Source organism: Solanum lycopersicum, chromosome 5, assembly GCF_036512215.1.
Source record: "Solanum lycopersicum chromosome 5, SLM_r2.1".
Lineage (NCBI taxonomy): Eukaryota > Viridiplantae > Streptophyta > Magnoliopsida > Solanales > Solanaceae > Solanum > Solanum lycopersicum.
This window is the reverse complement of record NC_090804.1, coordinates 63,446,672-63,463,063: the sequence shown is the minus strand read 5'-3', so window position 1 is coordinate 63,463,063 and position 16,392 is coordinate 63,446,672. Positions and strand designations below refer to the sequence as shown.

At 34.5% G+C, this 16,392-nt stretch overlaps 2 protein-coding genes across 3 annotated transcripts; one reads left to right on the top strand and one right to left on the bottom strand.

The window, feature by feature from the left end:
* The first annotated feature begins 2,473 nt into the window (after window positions 1-2,473).
* LOC101252884 (GDSL esterase/lipase At4g01130-like) lies at window positions 2,474-6,802 on the top strand. Of its 2 annotated transcripts, none has more exons than XM_004240040.4 (5): window positions 2,474-2,774; window positions 4,868-5,077; window positions 5,168-5,325; window positions 6,072-6,342; window positions 6,421-6,802. In XM_004240040.4, the coding sequence occupies exons 1-5, from the start codon at window positions 2,528-2,530 to the stop codon at window positions 6,690-6,692; spliced, it is 1,158 nt and encodes a 385-aa protein (XP_004240088.1). In that variant the 5' UTR covers window positions 2,474-2,527; the 3' UTR covers window positions 6,693-6,802. The 2 variants fall into 2 exon arrangements, with proteins under 2 accessions (XP_004240088.1, XP_069154242.1); XM_069298141.1 differs by lacking the exon at window positions 2,474-2,774 and adding an exon at window positions 4,707-4,728.
* A 1,339-nt stretch (window positions 6,803-8,141) lies between these two features.
* LOC101253491 (eukaryotic translation initiation factor 1A) lies at window positions 8,142-10,170 on the bottom strand. The gene is made up of 2 exons (XM_004240041.4): window positions 9,662-10,170; window positions 8,142-8,518 (listed from the first exon to the last, which is right to left on the bottom strand). Exons 1-2 carry the CDS (start codon window positions 9,914-9,916, stop codon window positions 8,336-8,338), a joined length of 438 nt encoding a protein of 145 aa, XP_004240089.1. The 5' UTR covers window positions 9,917-10,170; the 3' UTR covers window positions 8,142-8,335.
* Between the last annotated feature and the right edge of the window lie 6,222 nt (window positions 10,171-16,392).

Genomic DNA, 16,392 nt, shown 5'->3' with positions numbered 1-16,392 from the left:
TGAATTCAATTTTGATTGAGAGAAAAAAAGAGAAAATAAGGGCAAGTTACTGAAGAGAGAGAATAGACTCATTTGTATATAAGGAAAAGAATGTTATACGCGGCTATACAAATAAGGAGAATAAAAAAACGTAATTATCGAAATTAGATGGCTGCGAGTGGTAATATAAACAAACATTAACTATGTTAGATAATTAAGTAGTATAAGTTTGCTTAGCTATGTATTATAAAATAATTATATAAAATCTTGTTTAATTATATATGACTAATTATGGAGCAATTAAGGAAATAATATCTTAAATAAAAGTTATTTAGTTTAATTAGAATACTTCAGCTAAGACTTCTTCTTGACGAAACACAACGCATTCATTATATCGAAACTTCTTCAGAATTAAAACGGAATTTTTTGATTTTTTGATGGATTGTCAACAATCTATCATTACGAGTTGTATATTTTCGTGACTTTTCATATATTAATTGGTTAATTCGTGTTTAATTTGCAAAATTATGTTATTGACTACGAATATCTGTTTGAATTGTATAGTTATTTATAAATTTAAAATAGTTTTGAGCGTTTTAACATTCTATATGAAGTAGTTGTTTGGTTGAAAATCATTTGCATATGTGTATAATTAGTATCAAATTTTAGATTAAGTCTGTTTGTGTATGTTTATGTGTTTGAGCATATTGTATAATGTATAGTTTGTATATAAGTCACTATATTTTAAGTCATCAAATATGTATATATAATTGAAATTTTTTTCATTTGACTTATCGCAGTTCGTATATGTCACTCCATATCCTATAGATTGTATAAAATTTCTTGTATATTTTAAATCAACAAATGTTCATAATTGTATAATTTTTTCGTTTACTTATATTAGTTTGTATTTATTACAGTTTGAACTCTATATTATATAGATTGTATACAAGTCATTGTATATTTTAAGTAAACAAATGCGTATAATTAAGTAATTTTTCGTTCACTATATACATTTTGAACTCCATATTATATATAAATTGTATATCATTCGTTGTATATTTTAGTACAACAAATATGTTTAATTTTTTTTTATTTATATCAATTTGTATATGTGACTTTTTGAACTCTATGTTATATTGATTGAATACCAAATATACTAATAATAGATCTTCATTACACAAATAGTTGTAGATGTATTAACTAAATAATATTGGACTTGTATAGCTGTAATATTACGAACAGACTCTTTACATTTATCGATTCTATTTTTTCAAACTTCACTTACGGAATTATATTGAATACGTTATATAGTTGTTTGTTGTGCATGAGCTTATCATCATTGTTTCTTGCTAGCTAACTCGTGCTTGCCAACAGTTTAGAAAAATGTTCATATTTGCCTCTTTCTTCTTTTTAACTAAATCCAAAGAATACAATTTTGTACATATGTTACTTTATTGCATTTTCCAAGTTAATGATGAGTTCTTTCCCCCCAACCTCAACATCACCCAAAATCAAAGGATACAGTTGTTCTTTTTTTGTTCTTAATCATGTAAATGAACTGGTAGGAACTAGGAAGCAAAGAACAAGAGATACAACACTTTCTATAGTACAGATATGAGTCAGTCAGAATTTAAAATTTTATGAGTTTAAAAATTTAGTCCCGTTGAATTATTTGGGCTTGAAACTAATAAGTTGTACGTATTAAATAAATTTTTAAGGCATAATACATAAATATGTCCTTTAACATTGTCTCATTTTATATTTATGTCCTTCAATTTTGAGTGTACGCAAGTAGACACTTAAATTTGTGTAAAATTGAACAAAATAGACACACACGTACACGTCATATGTGACATTCTAATGGTAATTTGCATTTTACGTGGCGTCCTATGTGTATTGTATCACATAGGACTAATGTGTCAACTTGTTCAACTTTATACAAATTCGAGTGTCTATTTGTGTACACCCAAAGTTAAAGGATATAAATGTGAAATGAGGTCAGGTTAAAACTCATGTATATGTATCATGCCAACTTTTTTAAATTATTAAATTCTATTGAATCTGCTTCTTGCACTCTGATAGATATATATCTCTCTGAAAAAAATATATAAGGTATATATATATATATATATATATATATATATATATATATATATATATATATAAAAGAGAATTTGAAATTCCTAAACAATCTGCAAATTAAAAGATTAGCTCTACAGTCTAGAGTCTAGACATTCAAATTGCACCCCTAATATCCAAGATTGATTCATATGAACTAGATACATTATATTTTATATATTTATTTTTTAAATTCTTTATATGAAAATTTTGAATCCGTCCCTTGAATTTATTAGGATATGAATTTTATAAGTATTAGTAACAGTATTTGTTTGTACATACAATAATTTATTGCGTCAGCAATTGATGTTGTTCACATGCATTGGCTTTCCTTTCTATAAAATGGAAAAAAATGTCTCAACATAATCCATTACTTTATACTATAATACTTTTTGTTTTTGAGAGGAAAAAAACAATAGAAAAAATAATGAGTTGTTGGTTTTCATCAATTGTGGTTTGGTTTATTTTAGTTATTATTATTATAACAACAACTTGTAATAATTTGGTGGAAAGCAAATGTGCATTTGAAGCAATTTTTAATTTTGGAGATTCAAATAGTGATACTGGTGGATTTAATGCTGCATTTCCATCTCAAGGGCCTCCTTATGGAATGACTTATTTTAAAAGACCAACTGGAAGGGCAAGTGATGGAAGAGTCATTGTGGATTTTCTTGGTATGGTTTTATCTAATTTTTTATTCATATTTGAATCGAGGGTCTTTCGAAACAAATTCCTTATGTGCATGAGATAGGAGTAAACTCTGCGAACATTATACTTTTCCAGACTCAATTTGTGAAATTTTATAGAGTATGTTGTTGTATTCATTTTGTTCGATTGGATCTTACTATAAGTATTGATTTGATTGTTTATGCTATTTTTTTATTAGATCGTTTAAAATGGAAGGAAAACACTTTTATAGTTGAAAAGTATTTTGGTTTAGACTTTCTATTTTTTCTCTTTGAGAAGTGATTTTTAAAGTATCACAAATTTCAAAAGTTTTATAATTAATGAAATACGATTTTGATATATTTACGATAATAATTATGTTACAAAAACGTTATTTCTTTTGTAAATAGTGTTAAGTACTCAAACCATATTTCATAAAAAAAAAATGTATTTGGTATAAGAAAAGATGTATTTTTTTAAGAGATTTTTTTTTGTGTTTGGTTGATCAAAATATTTTTTTATATCATCTTTATCGATTAGTAGTAACTTATCTTATTTTCGACACTACGAAGTCCACATTTTTTTAAAAAAAGTATACTTACAGATATCCTTTGAGCAATTTGTAGTGTACATTTTTTTAAAAATGATGGGGTATTTAACATAAATTCTTTGTTAAGATTAATTAAAGGGCACAGATGTGCCATTTTGGAAGGATTGCACCCCAAGACTTAAGATGTGATGCAAACAATCTACTTTTTTTAATGTATCAATTTATATAATTTACTTTTTTTTTCATTGAGTTTGAAAATAGATTGATATATTTTTATATTTAGTAATTTTTTAAATTTAAAATGTCTTTTTTATTTTTAATTAAATAATTTCTAATTCTACAAAAAATCTATCATTTATTTTATACCATAAGTTTCCGAAGTTTTTTTTGTTCTTTCTCAAACTCGATATCATGAAGTCAAACTTCAGCATACAAAGTGAGACAAAGGAAGTATAATATAAGGGTTAGTGGTTGCTTGCTCGTTTTCATGACCTATAAATCAGACACAAACAATTCTACAATTGCTATAAGGTTTCCCTTTTTTTAGATGAAATAAAAAGCAGTTCGATGCACAAATCATCATACGTTTATGTTGGGCTAGGAGAAGGTCACAAATGAAGAAAACCATGATATAAATATTAATAATTACTTTCACGATTCAAACTCGTGACACCAATGTCATCTTTTTGTCATTAATCTCTAAATGACAAGAAAACATGTTGGTTCGAAGACAGGAGTTTTATAATTACAAGACTGGGGGAAAAGAAAAACTTAGCTGTAAAAAGCAATGTAGTTGGTCCATGTAAAGGTGTAATTATTTTTTGTTTTGTCCATAGGTTTACCTTTCTTTGTCCTACTAGTAGAAATTACAAATGAGATAAAGTCTGTGACTCTCTTTTGTCTTTTTTCTCGTAACGTTATATATAGGGAAGCAGAAATTTAGACATAAACGTGTTATTTAATTTGATATCAACTGATATTTATTTCTTTTAATTTTAGGTGTGCATAAGTAAACACTTAACCTTTTATAAAATTGAACAATAGCCTCATTCATTCTATGTGAGGTCATACATGACAATTTTATGCCCTATATAGCAGAATTAACATGTATTATGTCACGTAGGACGTATATATCTATTTATTCAATTTTATACAAGTTTCGATATGCCTAATTGTACACACTAAAAATTGAAGGGCATAAATGTCCGTTGAATCCAAGTTAAGGAACATATTTATGTTATTATGTCTTTAGGAAACCATATAAAACTATCTTTATGTAATCTATATGTCATAAGTTCGAGCTGTGAAATCAATTATTGATGTTGTATTAAGTAGGCCGCCTACAGACAATCCTTAATGAAATTTCCGACTTAGTCAATTTACACTCTTGTTACCCTGCTTGAACATGACTTGTGTGCGGTCTTTCCCCAGACTCGCTTGAACATTTCTTATGTACCCTACTTGAATTTGAGTTATATGCGGCCTTTCCTTGAACCCTGCGTAGGTTACTAATATTGCTATAAATTAATATTAGTGTTGTTTGATGTGCAGCTCAAGGATTAGGTTTGCCATATTTGAGTCCATATTTGCAATCAATTGGATCTGATTTCAGACATGGTGCCAACTTTGCAACATCAGCATCCACAGTGCTCATGCCACAAACATCATTATTTGTGTCAGGTGTTAGCCCTTTTTATCTAGGAATTCAACTCCAACAGTTCAAGCTATTTAAGACTAAAATTGATGAATTTCAGAGTAAAGGTATAATAAATAATGTACTATACTTTATTAGTATTCCATTTTTTTGTTTGTTTTTCATAATCTTTTTATATTATTTTTCTTAATTTTCAGGTAACACTAATCTGCCTCCCTCAGACATATTTGGGAAATCTCTTTACACATTCTATATAGGTCAGAATGACTTCACTGGTGAGTTGGGAAGTAAAGGAATAGGTGGAGTGAAGGAGTACTTACCTCAAGTAGTTTCCCAAATTGCTAGCACTATCAAGGTAATAATAACATTAGAATTAATATATGTTTTGCCTCAGTTTATATGACGTAGTTTAGTTCTCTACTGAGTTTTGAAGTTTTTGTCTTGAACATGTTATAATATTTGTGTGTCAATAACAACTTTTTATTAATGGTAAAATGAAAACAACGAAGAAGTAAAGTTAATTAGTTTCAATATAGAAATTGTTGAGTTCCCTACATCATTGGTTACTATTTGGTCTTGGACAATACTCACCTCATGAGAGTTTGATTCAAAGTTCACGGTGTCAAACCTTATAACCAACTCAAATCGTGGTTTACCCGGTGTTTGCCCTAGCTTTCATGCACCCCAATAAATTCTACTAGTAACAGATACCAGGTAACTCTATCCACCAAAGCTAGGATAGATGAGAAGAATCACCTAGTGTTTTTTTTTTTTTTGTCTCTGTTGAATATTGAATAGGAGACCTCAGAATTTTCAACTCACTTCATTGACCGCTATGCTAAGCATGTTGGAGTTGTTTGGTTTCCTACATCTATTATGGATTGGGAACTTGGTTACCTCATGATCTAGCTTTCAAGATTTAATTTGGATCAGGAGTCATTTTTATTTGTTATGAAACGTATTTTACATAAATAAACTAAACCACATGTTGATTTAGTAGGGTCTTAACCTTTTCTAGCATAATTAGTTGTTTTTATAACTAGATAGCTAGTGTGAAATGTCTAAATCACATGTTGATTTAATTGATATTTCTTTCACCAGGAAATCTATGGATTAGGGGGAAGAACATTTTTGGTACTTAACCTTGCACCAATTGGATGTTACCCAGCATTTTTGGTAAAGCTCCCTCATGAAAGTTCTGATATTGATGAGTATGGATGCTTGATATCATACAACAATGCAGTTGTGGACTATAACAATATGCTTAAAGATGCATTGGCACAAACAAGAAAAGATCTTTCAGATGCAAATGTTATTTATGTGGACACTCATGCTGTCCTCTTGGAACTTTTCCAACACCCCACTTCACATGGTACAGCACCTAAACATGTGATTAGATGTTTTCACTAAAATTGTTGACCAACTTCTAATGATCAATGTGTGTTTGTAGGGTTAAAATATGGAAACAAAGCATGTTGTGGACAAGGAGGTGGTTCTTACAACTTTAACCAAGAAGTATACTGTGGAAATACCAAAGAGATAAATGGACAAACATTGTCAGCTACAGCATGTGAGGATCCATACAATTATGTGAGCTGGGATGGGATACATGCCACTGAAGCAGCAAACAAAATCACAGCAAATGTCATTCTCAATGAGGCTTCTATTTTTGATCCTCCATTTTCACTACATAAATTCTGTGATATTCAGACTGTAGGTTGATACATGATCCACAAGATGTTATAACTAGAAGAAACGAATAAATAGTGGTCATGTGTTTAATTAAAATTGACATTGATAAATAATGGATGCATTATGTTGCGTGTAAGAAATTATCTTCTCAATGGTTAACTATCTCTATAGCTATGATTTCATCAATCAGAAATTTCATTCATGAACTTGGGAAGTATGGATATAAAAACAGTTAGCAAAAAGGCCTTCATTGTTCCAAGAGATCTGATTCATTCGAAACATCAGAACAACTCAAAATCCAATGGTGAATATCTACCTAAATGTTTCCAGAAATAGGGATTTAAGAGTTCGAGTGCACGAATCCTACATGGCAGGGACTCTTCTAATCTCCACAACACATAATAACACAAGCATATCAACTTCTTATCATGAGCCAAAAAAAAAGGACTATCACCAAAAGAAGATCAAAACCGAAGCAGGCAAACTTATGTTTGATTGCAAAGGCAACCAGAAAGGCATACTGAGCTGCTGTCTCTAGTTAAAAGAGCACCAGGTAAACAGGGACTGAACAAACCAAACACATCAACACATACATTCAATGGTTCACGTTCGTTTGGTTCCCATCATTTTCAAGTTATTACCCAACCTTTCAACAAATTCTCTTGCTGCACTACATTTTCATTGCAATCTTTTCCAGTCACAAAGAGTAACAACTGCAAAATATTTCAGTAGACGATGGACATCTGAATTTAATTGTTCAGACTCTGCAGCCTAATATAATTACAAGAAAACGGAATAGCCCTTGTGGGAGTGAATAATTGCCTCCCGCAAATGATGAAACACAATCCCAGAAGATTTTAAACTTCCTACTTGGACAAACTTTGTTTTATTGTTAAAAGATTAGATGTCCCTATTTGGACAAACTCTGAACTCCAAAGTTGATTCCTTTCAATCTCATCAGTCAAAATAAGCAGTGTAGCAACCAAAATAAAAAGAAGGAAGCAAGTCAGGTCATTTAAGTTCTCACTCCTAAACAAAATTCATCATCCAGCATCACGACACCTTACAAAACTACTCAAAGAGCAGTAGTGATGAACAGAGTCCAAATCCCTAGTTATTTTCACCCTGAGAAAGGCAAAAAGTCTAGGCCAGTAACCTATGAAGAAATTAGTTCATCAGCCTCACGTCCAACTGTATATCTAGAGGCACTACAAAACCTAAATGCTGGGGTCCTGCAACCGAAGTCTACTCATCCCCATCCTCAATTCAAGTTTTTCCTGTTTTCAGAAGACAACTTAGAGCAGACACTGCCAGAAACAGGTAGACATATATTCTACAATAATCACTCAATGCAAGTACATCATCCCTCTAATGAGATGAAACAACTAATTCAGAAATGTGACAACACCCAAACATTTCAGAAGTATAACGTAGGCAAACCATCCATCAGCAGATAGCAACACTACATGCATAACTGGATAGAAACAAGCCAGAATATTGCATTCATTTCATGAAAGCACAAATTTTCAGACAGAACTTTGATGCACAAAACTCAATCATACAACTTCAAACGATACACAAAAATACTTTTTCAATGTTTAAGGAAAAAGAACGCCACAGAAATATTAGCAAGGCATATGATAGACCTCAGTAACAACAATTTTGAGTTTAGATTAGATTTTATCAATGTCTTCATCCTCAAACTCAATGTAATCATCACCAGCACCCTCATCCTCTTCATCAAGACCATTAGCAATGCCCTCATTAAGTCTTGTGTTCTCTGGTAACTCTCCATATGCCTTCAATAACCTGGCCTCATCAGGCATGTACTTCAAGATCACATCAGCTTTGTCATCCTGGGAAAATCAAAACTAGTTAAAAACAGCAATATCCACATTGGGAAAGAACCAAAATCTCAACAAAGAAAACTTTTAATAATTTAGGCTTATCAGGCACTAATTAAACAGGAAAGGAGATGTACATACACAGACTCAATCACACACAGCAGTGCCACTTCTAATTGAAAATCAGCAGTAAGTAGCAATTACAAAAACTATTTTCTCTTGAAACAGAGATATATGTCAAGCCAGAAGCAGGAATAGACACGTACATACATACATATATCATATATACATACACACACAGACACACTTGCGGGCATACAATGGGTTAGGATATATGCGTGGGTTTCCGGAAACGAGTAACTTTTGCACAAACCTTGTATTTATATTGAGAATCCACTAAACATATTAATAATTTTTTAGTTGGAACCCAACATAAAAATGGTCTGTTGATAGTGGCAAAGGGGAAACCTGTTAAGCTTTGCTGTCCTCTGCAAGGGTTTGAATCCTTTGGGCAACATAGTTATCTTGGTTTTTTTTTCCTTGTCTTTTTAAACAAAAACAACTCAAGCCTTCGTTTTGTCTCACTTTTTCTTTATAATTTGAGATTATTTAACAATTGAACTCCAAGTCTTAAATCTGCCTCAGCGCGCACACACATATTCATTTTGTCTCGCTTTTTCTTTATAATTTGAGATTATTTAACCATTAAACCCCAAGTCTTAAATCTGCCCCAGCACACACATATATTCATACACAAATCAATCATACATAGACTTGCTACTTCCTTGAGATAGCATGTTTATATCACTACAAAGTAGTAGGTGCACCATATCCATTAACTTAAAATCCTGGGGCCTTTTATACCCTTCAATCAAAAAATATGGAATCAACTATGCTAATACAGAGTAGGCTACTTTTGTACATCATCCCATTTATCCATATACGCAAGGTGATCAAAGTTTTATACTACAGAATAGAAACTACCAAAAAGAAAACATCTTTGTCACAACAAATTTACACCTTGTTGGTGAGTGTTTGATCCTCAAGCTTGTAATACCAAATTTCATTTCTTAAAGAAAAACACAACAAAATTCTGAAAAGAGATACGAAAAACACAAATAGAAGAAAAAGGGTGTCGGAAAAATTGGATCTTGCCTGATAGTCACGTAGGCCAACAAGGATGATATCACCAGCAGCGATCCATACTTTCTTATGCATCTTACCACGTATGTGACAAAGACGCTTAGTTCCATCAATACACATAGCTTCACATCGTCCATTACCAAGCATACGAAGGACCTGAGCATATTCCTGTCCATCTTCTTTGAAAACAAGCTCTCTTTTCTCATCATCGGCTTCATTCTTTCCTCTCTTCCTGTTCTTACCTCCCTTACCCTTGTTCTTCGGCATGGTTGTTCGATTGAATCGCTTCTCTCAAACTTCGATTGGAGAAGGAAGAAACCCTAAATTGGAAAAAGGGGGCGTTCTTGTTCCTTTTTATCTGAATGATTTTTTTTTGGTTCGCTTGATTAGAAATGTTATGAGCTAGCGTTGAAGCCACGAGAGCCAGTCATTTAGACCATTTTACCCTTGTACACGTGTATAGTGTCACAAAGGAGCACGATATTTTTTATTCGGTACATGAATTGGTGTCCAACTAATCCGAATTATGAATTTTCCTTCTAAAGATGCATAGCGAAGGAATTAGCAATGCACAATTTAGTAATACACACATTAGTTTTTTCAAGTGTTAGTTCATTGATTTCCACTTAATTTTAAATTTAGTTTGAAACCCTAAAAATGTTTTTCTTCCTGATATACCCTTGAGTTATTTTGAGATTTTCTCTTTCATTTAACTACTCAAGTTAAATACTAAAATATATTTTTTAAATTATTATTAATTTTGAGGTGTGATGTGTCATATCGACGATCATTAATAGTATGGTGTATTTCTAATTTTTTGTTAGCAAATATACTTTAAAGTAGGCCTGTGCAAAAATCGGATAAAACCATTAATCAGAACCGATTTTTGGTTTATTGGGTTAACGGGTCGGGCTATTGGGTAATTGGTTTGGGGACCGGTTCAGTATCTTTTTTAATTGAATTAACGGTTCGGGTGACGAATTTGGGAAGGAAATATCTCGGGTAACCCGATTACCCGATAAGACCTCTTTTCCCCCCTAATTTCTAATTTTCTATCACAATTCACAATTGTAATTTCTAAGTTAGGGTTTAGGTTAGAAAGTAGAAACCTTCTGGCTTCTTCTCAGTTTCCGCCGCTCTCTCCAAAGTTTCTCCAATTTCCAAACTCAGGTGAGGCGAGTCGGCGACGACTAACCAACGAGTAACTCAGGCGTCCGGCGAGGCGACAACTCTCTAGTCACTCAAGCGAGGACGGAACTCACGCCTCACAAGGTAACGACTAACAATGACATCTCAGTCCTCAAGAGTCAAGCTGTAATTTCTGTATTCATTCCATTTATCATCATTTCCTGACCTTCTTCTCAGTTTCCGCATGTATGATGGCCCAAGGCTATTCGAATGCACAGAAAAGACTGTGACTTGACTTGTCTTGGGTGTTACGAGTTGTCTGAGCACCCTACTAATTAATTTGCTGTAATGTCGACATAAATCCTTTATCTGTTCCTCTCCAATTTTCAAATAATTTTGCTGGTATTTGGTGTAAGTTTTCTCTGGATTATAAATTAGCCATTGTATAGTGGGAATGCTTACAAAGTTTATTTCACTATAAAAAGTGAAAACTTATCAGTCAGCAATTAGCAATGGGCAAAAAATATACTTTTTCTCCCATTACTTCTTGGATTTTTGCCACATCACTCGAAATTCCATGCATAATTTTCACCAATATTCAGTTCTGTGTCAAAAAATCCTATGTCCTGTCGCAAAACAACTCTAATTAATCAACTGATTGTACTTGGTAGTTTTTGCTTGAATAAAGCTGCTTACTCTTTTTTTAGTTCATTCAAGGCTTCAATAATTCATTGCTTCATCTAGATCTTATAAAAAATAGTTCAATACACGATTATGTCATATCTTTTCGCAGTTTTTGGTGAAAGTATCATGGCTGAAAATGTCATAACTGATAAGGTTGTTGGTGAAAGTGGAGCTCTAATTCAAATGCAATAGATCAAAGTCAAATTGTTGAGTCTCAAGTAATGAAAGGGAGGAAAAAAAGATCTCGTGCGTGAGATCATTTTTCTCGTAAAACTGATTCTGATTGAAATGAAAAGGGTGTTTGCAACTACTGTAAGAAAGAGTATTTTGCTGATACAAAAGAACATGGTACGACGTCAATGCTTACTCATATATCCAAATGCCCTAAGATGCCTTATAACATTGATATTAGACAATCAAGATTAGCATTTCAACCAATGATAGGTGGTACCAAGGGTGATGTAGTTGTTGTTCCATGGAAATTTGATCAGGAAGAGTGTAGAAAGGCCTTGTGTCGTATGTTAATTATTGATGAACTTCCTTTTAGATTTGTTGAAAAAGAAGGTTTTAAACAATTTATGAAAGTAGCACAACCTTGTTTCCACATTCCTTCTCGTACCACTGTGACTCGTGATTGTTTTAATCTTTTTGATGAAGAAAAACACAAGTTGATGGCTATTTTTAAGGGAACAAAACAAAGGGTGTCTTTAACCACTGATACTTGGACTTCCATACAAAGAATTAATTATATGATCATTACTGCTCATTGGATTGATAAAAATTGGACTTTGCATAAAAGAATTATTATTTTTTGTCCAATCACTAGTCATAGAGGTGAAGATCTTGGAAAGTCTATTAGTAAGTGCTTACATGAGTGGTGATTGCATCACATTTTCACTGTTACAGTTGATAATGCTGGTTCAAATAGTGTGGCAATAACTGAGTTGTCTAAGCAATTAACTAAATGGGGGACCAACCTAATCGGTGGTAGTCACCTTCATATAAGGTGTATGGCTCATATTGTAAATCTTATTGTTCAAGACGGTACAAAAGAAGCAAATGTATCTATTGAACGAGTTAGGCAAGCAGTGAGATACATTAGACAATCTCCTGCTAGGTGGAAAAAGTGTCACGACCCAAAACGAGCCGCGAGTGGCACCCACACTTACCCTCCTATGTGAGCGAACCAACCAATCTAAACCCCAACATTTCAACCATAATAAACAGAATATAATGTTGAAGACTTAAAACTCATTAACGAAATCAATTAAATAACTTCTAAAGTTTATCAATTACTATCCCCAAAACCTGGAAGTCATTATCACAAGAACATCTATCCTCAATTTACTAAATCTAAGAGTATCTAAGAAGCTAAAATAAGTAACAGATGGTCCATGTCCGAACTTCAAGACATCAAGACGTGAAAGAAAGAATCCAGTCCGAGCTAGGAACAATAGCTCACCCTGAAATCTGATTATGCTGAAGTCTGGCTAGAGTTGCGGTTGAGTCGAAGTCGATGACACGTTTGTTGCACTCCACAAATAACAAAGAAGGAAACATACAAGTAGGGGTCAGTACAAGGCACAAGTACTGAGTAGGTATCATCGGCCAACTCAAAATAGAAAGCAATATATATCAGATAATAACATAAAATTGACTAAAATACTCAACAGGTGGCAACAACAAGTACAATAACCATTGACCACAACACCAAGTACATCTATGAGGACTCAAGCCTCCACATCGTACTCATTTGGGAAACAGGTTCTTTAAATCTGAGTATATTAGCATAATTCAAGATTCATTCTCTTTACTATCCTGGTGTCGGAACGTGACACTCTGATCCCCTACTACTATCCTGGTGTCGGAACGTGACACTCGATCCACTACTACTATCCTGGTGTCGGAACGTGACACCCGATCCACTACTACTATCCTGGTGTCGGAACGTGACACCCAATCCACTACTACTATCCTGGTGTCGGAACGTGACACCCGATCCATTACTACTATCCTGGTGTCGGAATGTGACACCCGATCCACTACTACTATACTGGTGTCGGAACGTGACACCCGATCCATTACTACTATCATGGTGTCGGAACGTGACACCCGATCCACTACTCTATCCTGGTGTTGGAACGTGACACCCGATCCACTACTACTATCCTGGTGTCGGAACGTGACACCCGATCCATTACTACTATCCTGGTGTCGAAACGTGACACCCGATCCACTACTACTATCCTGGTGTCGGAACGTGACACCCGATCCATTACTACTATCCTGGTGTCGGAAAGTGACACCCGATCCACTACTACTATCCTGGTGTCGGAACGTGACACCCGATCCATTACTACTATCCTGGTGTCGGAACGTGACACCCGATCCATTAACCTCATTCTTTTAGTTCATCAAGCCTTCTTTTATACCAAGGCATCATCATTAACAGAGAGGGTTTTAGGTTTAAGCTCCACAACCTCATCTTTCCAACCCATTACAATTACATAATCACATCATGCAAGCATACAATTAAGCATATAGAAGACTTTACAATACTACCCAATACATATCATTCGCTATTAAGAGTTTACTATGAAATAGCATAAACCATAACCTACCTCCACCGAAGGATCGTAATCAAGCAAGCTATCCCCCAAAACCTTTGCTTTCCTCTGCGTTTGTCACGACCCAAATCCGGGCCGCGACTGGCACCCACACTTACCCTCCTATGTGAGCGAACCAACCAATCTAACCTTAACATTTCAATGTAATAACAACAAAAGTAATGCGGAAGACTTAAACTCATTAATAAAAATCAATAATCAACTTCTATAACTCAAAAACTTATCATTATCCCCAGAATCTGGAAGTCATCACCACAAGAACATCTACAATCAAAGGACTAAACTAAGAGTATTCTAAAAGCTAAAAATACATAAAAAGCTAGTCCGTGCCGGAGGTTCAAGGCATCAAGACGTGACGGAGGAGATCCAGTCCAAGCTAGAAGTGTTAGCTCACCCTGAAGATCCGGTGTGACGAAGACTGGCTTGAATTACTGTTGAGTCGAAGATGACGGCACGTTTGCTGCATTCCACAATTAAACAAGGAGAAAACAATAAAAGTAGGGGTCAGTACAAACACGGGTACTGAGTAGATATCATCGACCAACTCAAAATAGGGAACAGTATATATCAAGTATTATCATAAATCAACTATAAAACTCAACATGTAACAACAAGAAGTACTATAATCATCAATAAGTACCATCAAATTCACACATGAGGACTCAAGCCCCAATACCATATTCATTTGGGAATCATGTTCGTTAGATTGAGTATATTAACATCTTTCAAGATTCATTATCTTTCCTCCTCTTGTGTCGGTTCGTGACACTCCGATCCCCTAATTCTATGTGTCGGAACGTGACACTCCGATCCCCTACATGTGTCGGAACGTGACACTCCGATCCCCTACATGTGTCGGAACATGACACTCCGATCCACTAAATCTATGTGTCGGAACGTGACACTCCGATCCACTACATGTGTCGGAACGTGACACTCCGATCCACTAAATCTATGTGTCAGAACGTGACACTCCGATCCACTAAATCTATGTGTCGGAACGTGACACTCCGATCCCCTACATGTGTCGGAACGTGACACTCCGATCCACTAAATCTATGTGTCGGAACGTGACACTCCGATCCACTAATATCATTCTGTAAATCATCAAGCCTTCTCTATACCAAGGCATCCTCAATCCCATTACTTTAATTCATCAAGCCTTCTTCTATACCAAGGCATCATCATTAATAATGTATATTAAAGTTTCTTTTCAAGATTTGGGATTCAATATTTTTGATCATGCTTATCTTTTCACAATCACATAATCATATTCATGCAAACATACAATTAAGCATATAGTAGGGTTTACAATGCTACCAATACATATCATTCTCTATTAAGAGTTTACTATGAAAGCATGAAAACCATAACCTACCTCCACCGAAGAATTGAAATCAAGCAAGTTAATCCTCAAAGCTTGGTGTTTTCCTCCTCTTCTCGATCGTTTCTCTCTCTCCCTTCTTGTTCTTTCTATTTTCTTATTCAAACCCTCTTTCTTTTACCCTAATTAGTATATAATTAAGAATAAAAGATGGTAATAATACCCCACTAATTAACTTAGGGTTACCTCTTTTAACCCTCAAGAATTTGGGTTATTAATATAAACCCACGAAGTCTATAATTAAGGAAAGAATAGTCCAAAAACGTCCCTTAAAACTTCACCAGAAATCCGACTCTGCCTGGGATTTGCGCAACCTGTGACGGGCCGTCGTGCCTGCGACGGTCCGTCCTGCAGGTCGTCGCAGAGTTCAGAGACCCAAATTTCCACCAAGGGTCTGTGACGGTCCGTCACACCTGTGACGGTCCGTCATGCCATTCCGTCACAAAGTTCAGAGAGTCGATTTTTAGTACCCAATTTAAGATTTTCTAAGTGTTTTGAAACGAGACCCTGCGACGGTCCGTCGTGCCCATGACGTCCCGTCGTGGGGTCCGTCGCTTCTGCCAGTTTTTCCAGAATTGAAGTCTGTTGCTCAAAACGACTAAACGGGTCGTTACATTAGATACCAATTTACCCATCGTTCGTCCCCGAACGATCAAAAGAAGGAAAACAAGGGCGAAAAGGAGTACCTGAATCTTTAAACAGATGTGGGTATCTTTCTCGCATATCCGCCTCCTTCTCCCAAGTGGCTTCTTCAACCGGTCGATTCTTCCATTGCACCTTGATGGATGCAATCTCTCTTGACCTCAACTTGCGAACTTCTCTATCTAAAATAGCAACAGGCTCCTCCTCATACGACAAGTTCTCATCAAGCAAAACTGAATCCCAACGGATAATGTAGTTTCCATCCCCATGGTATCTTT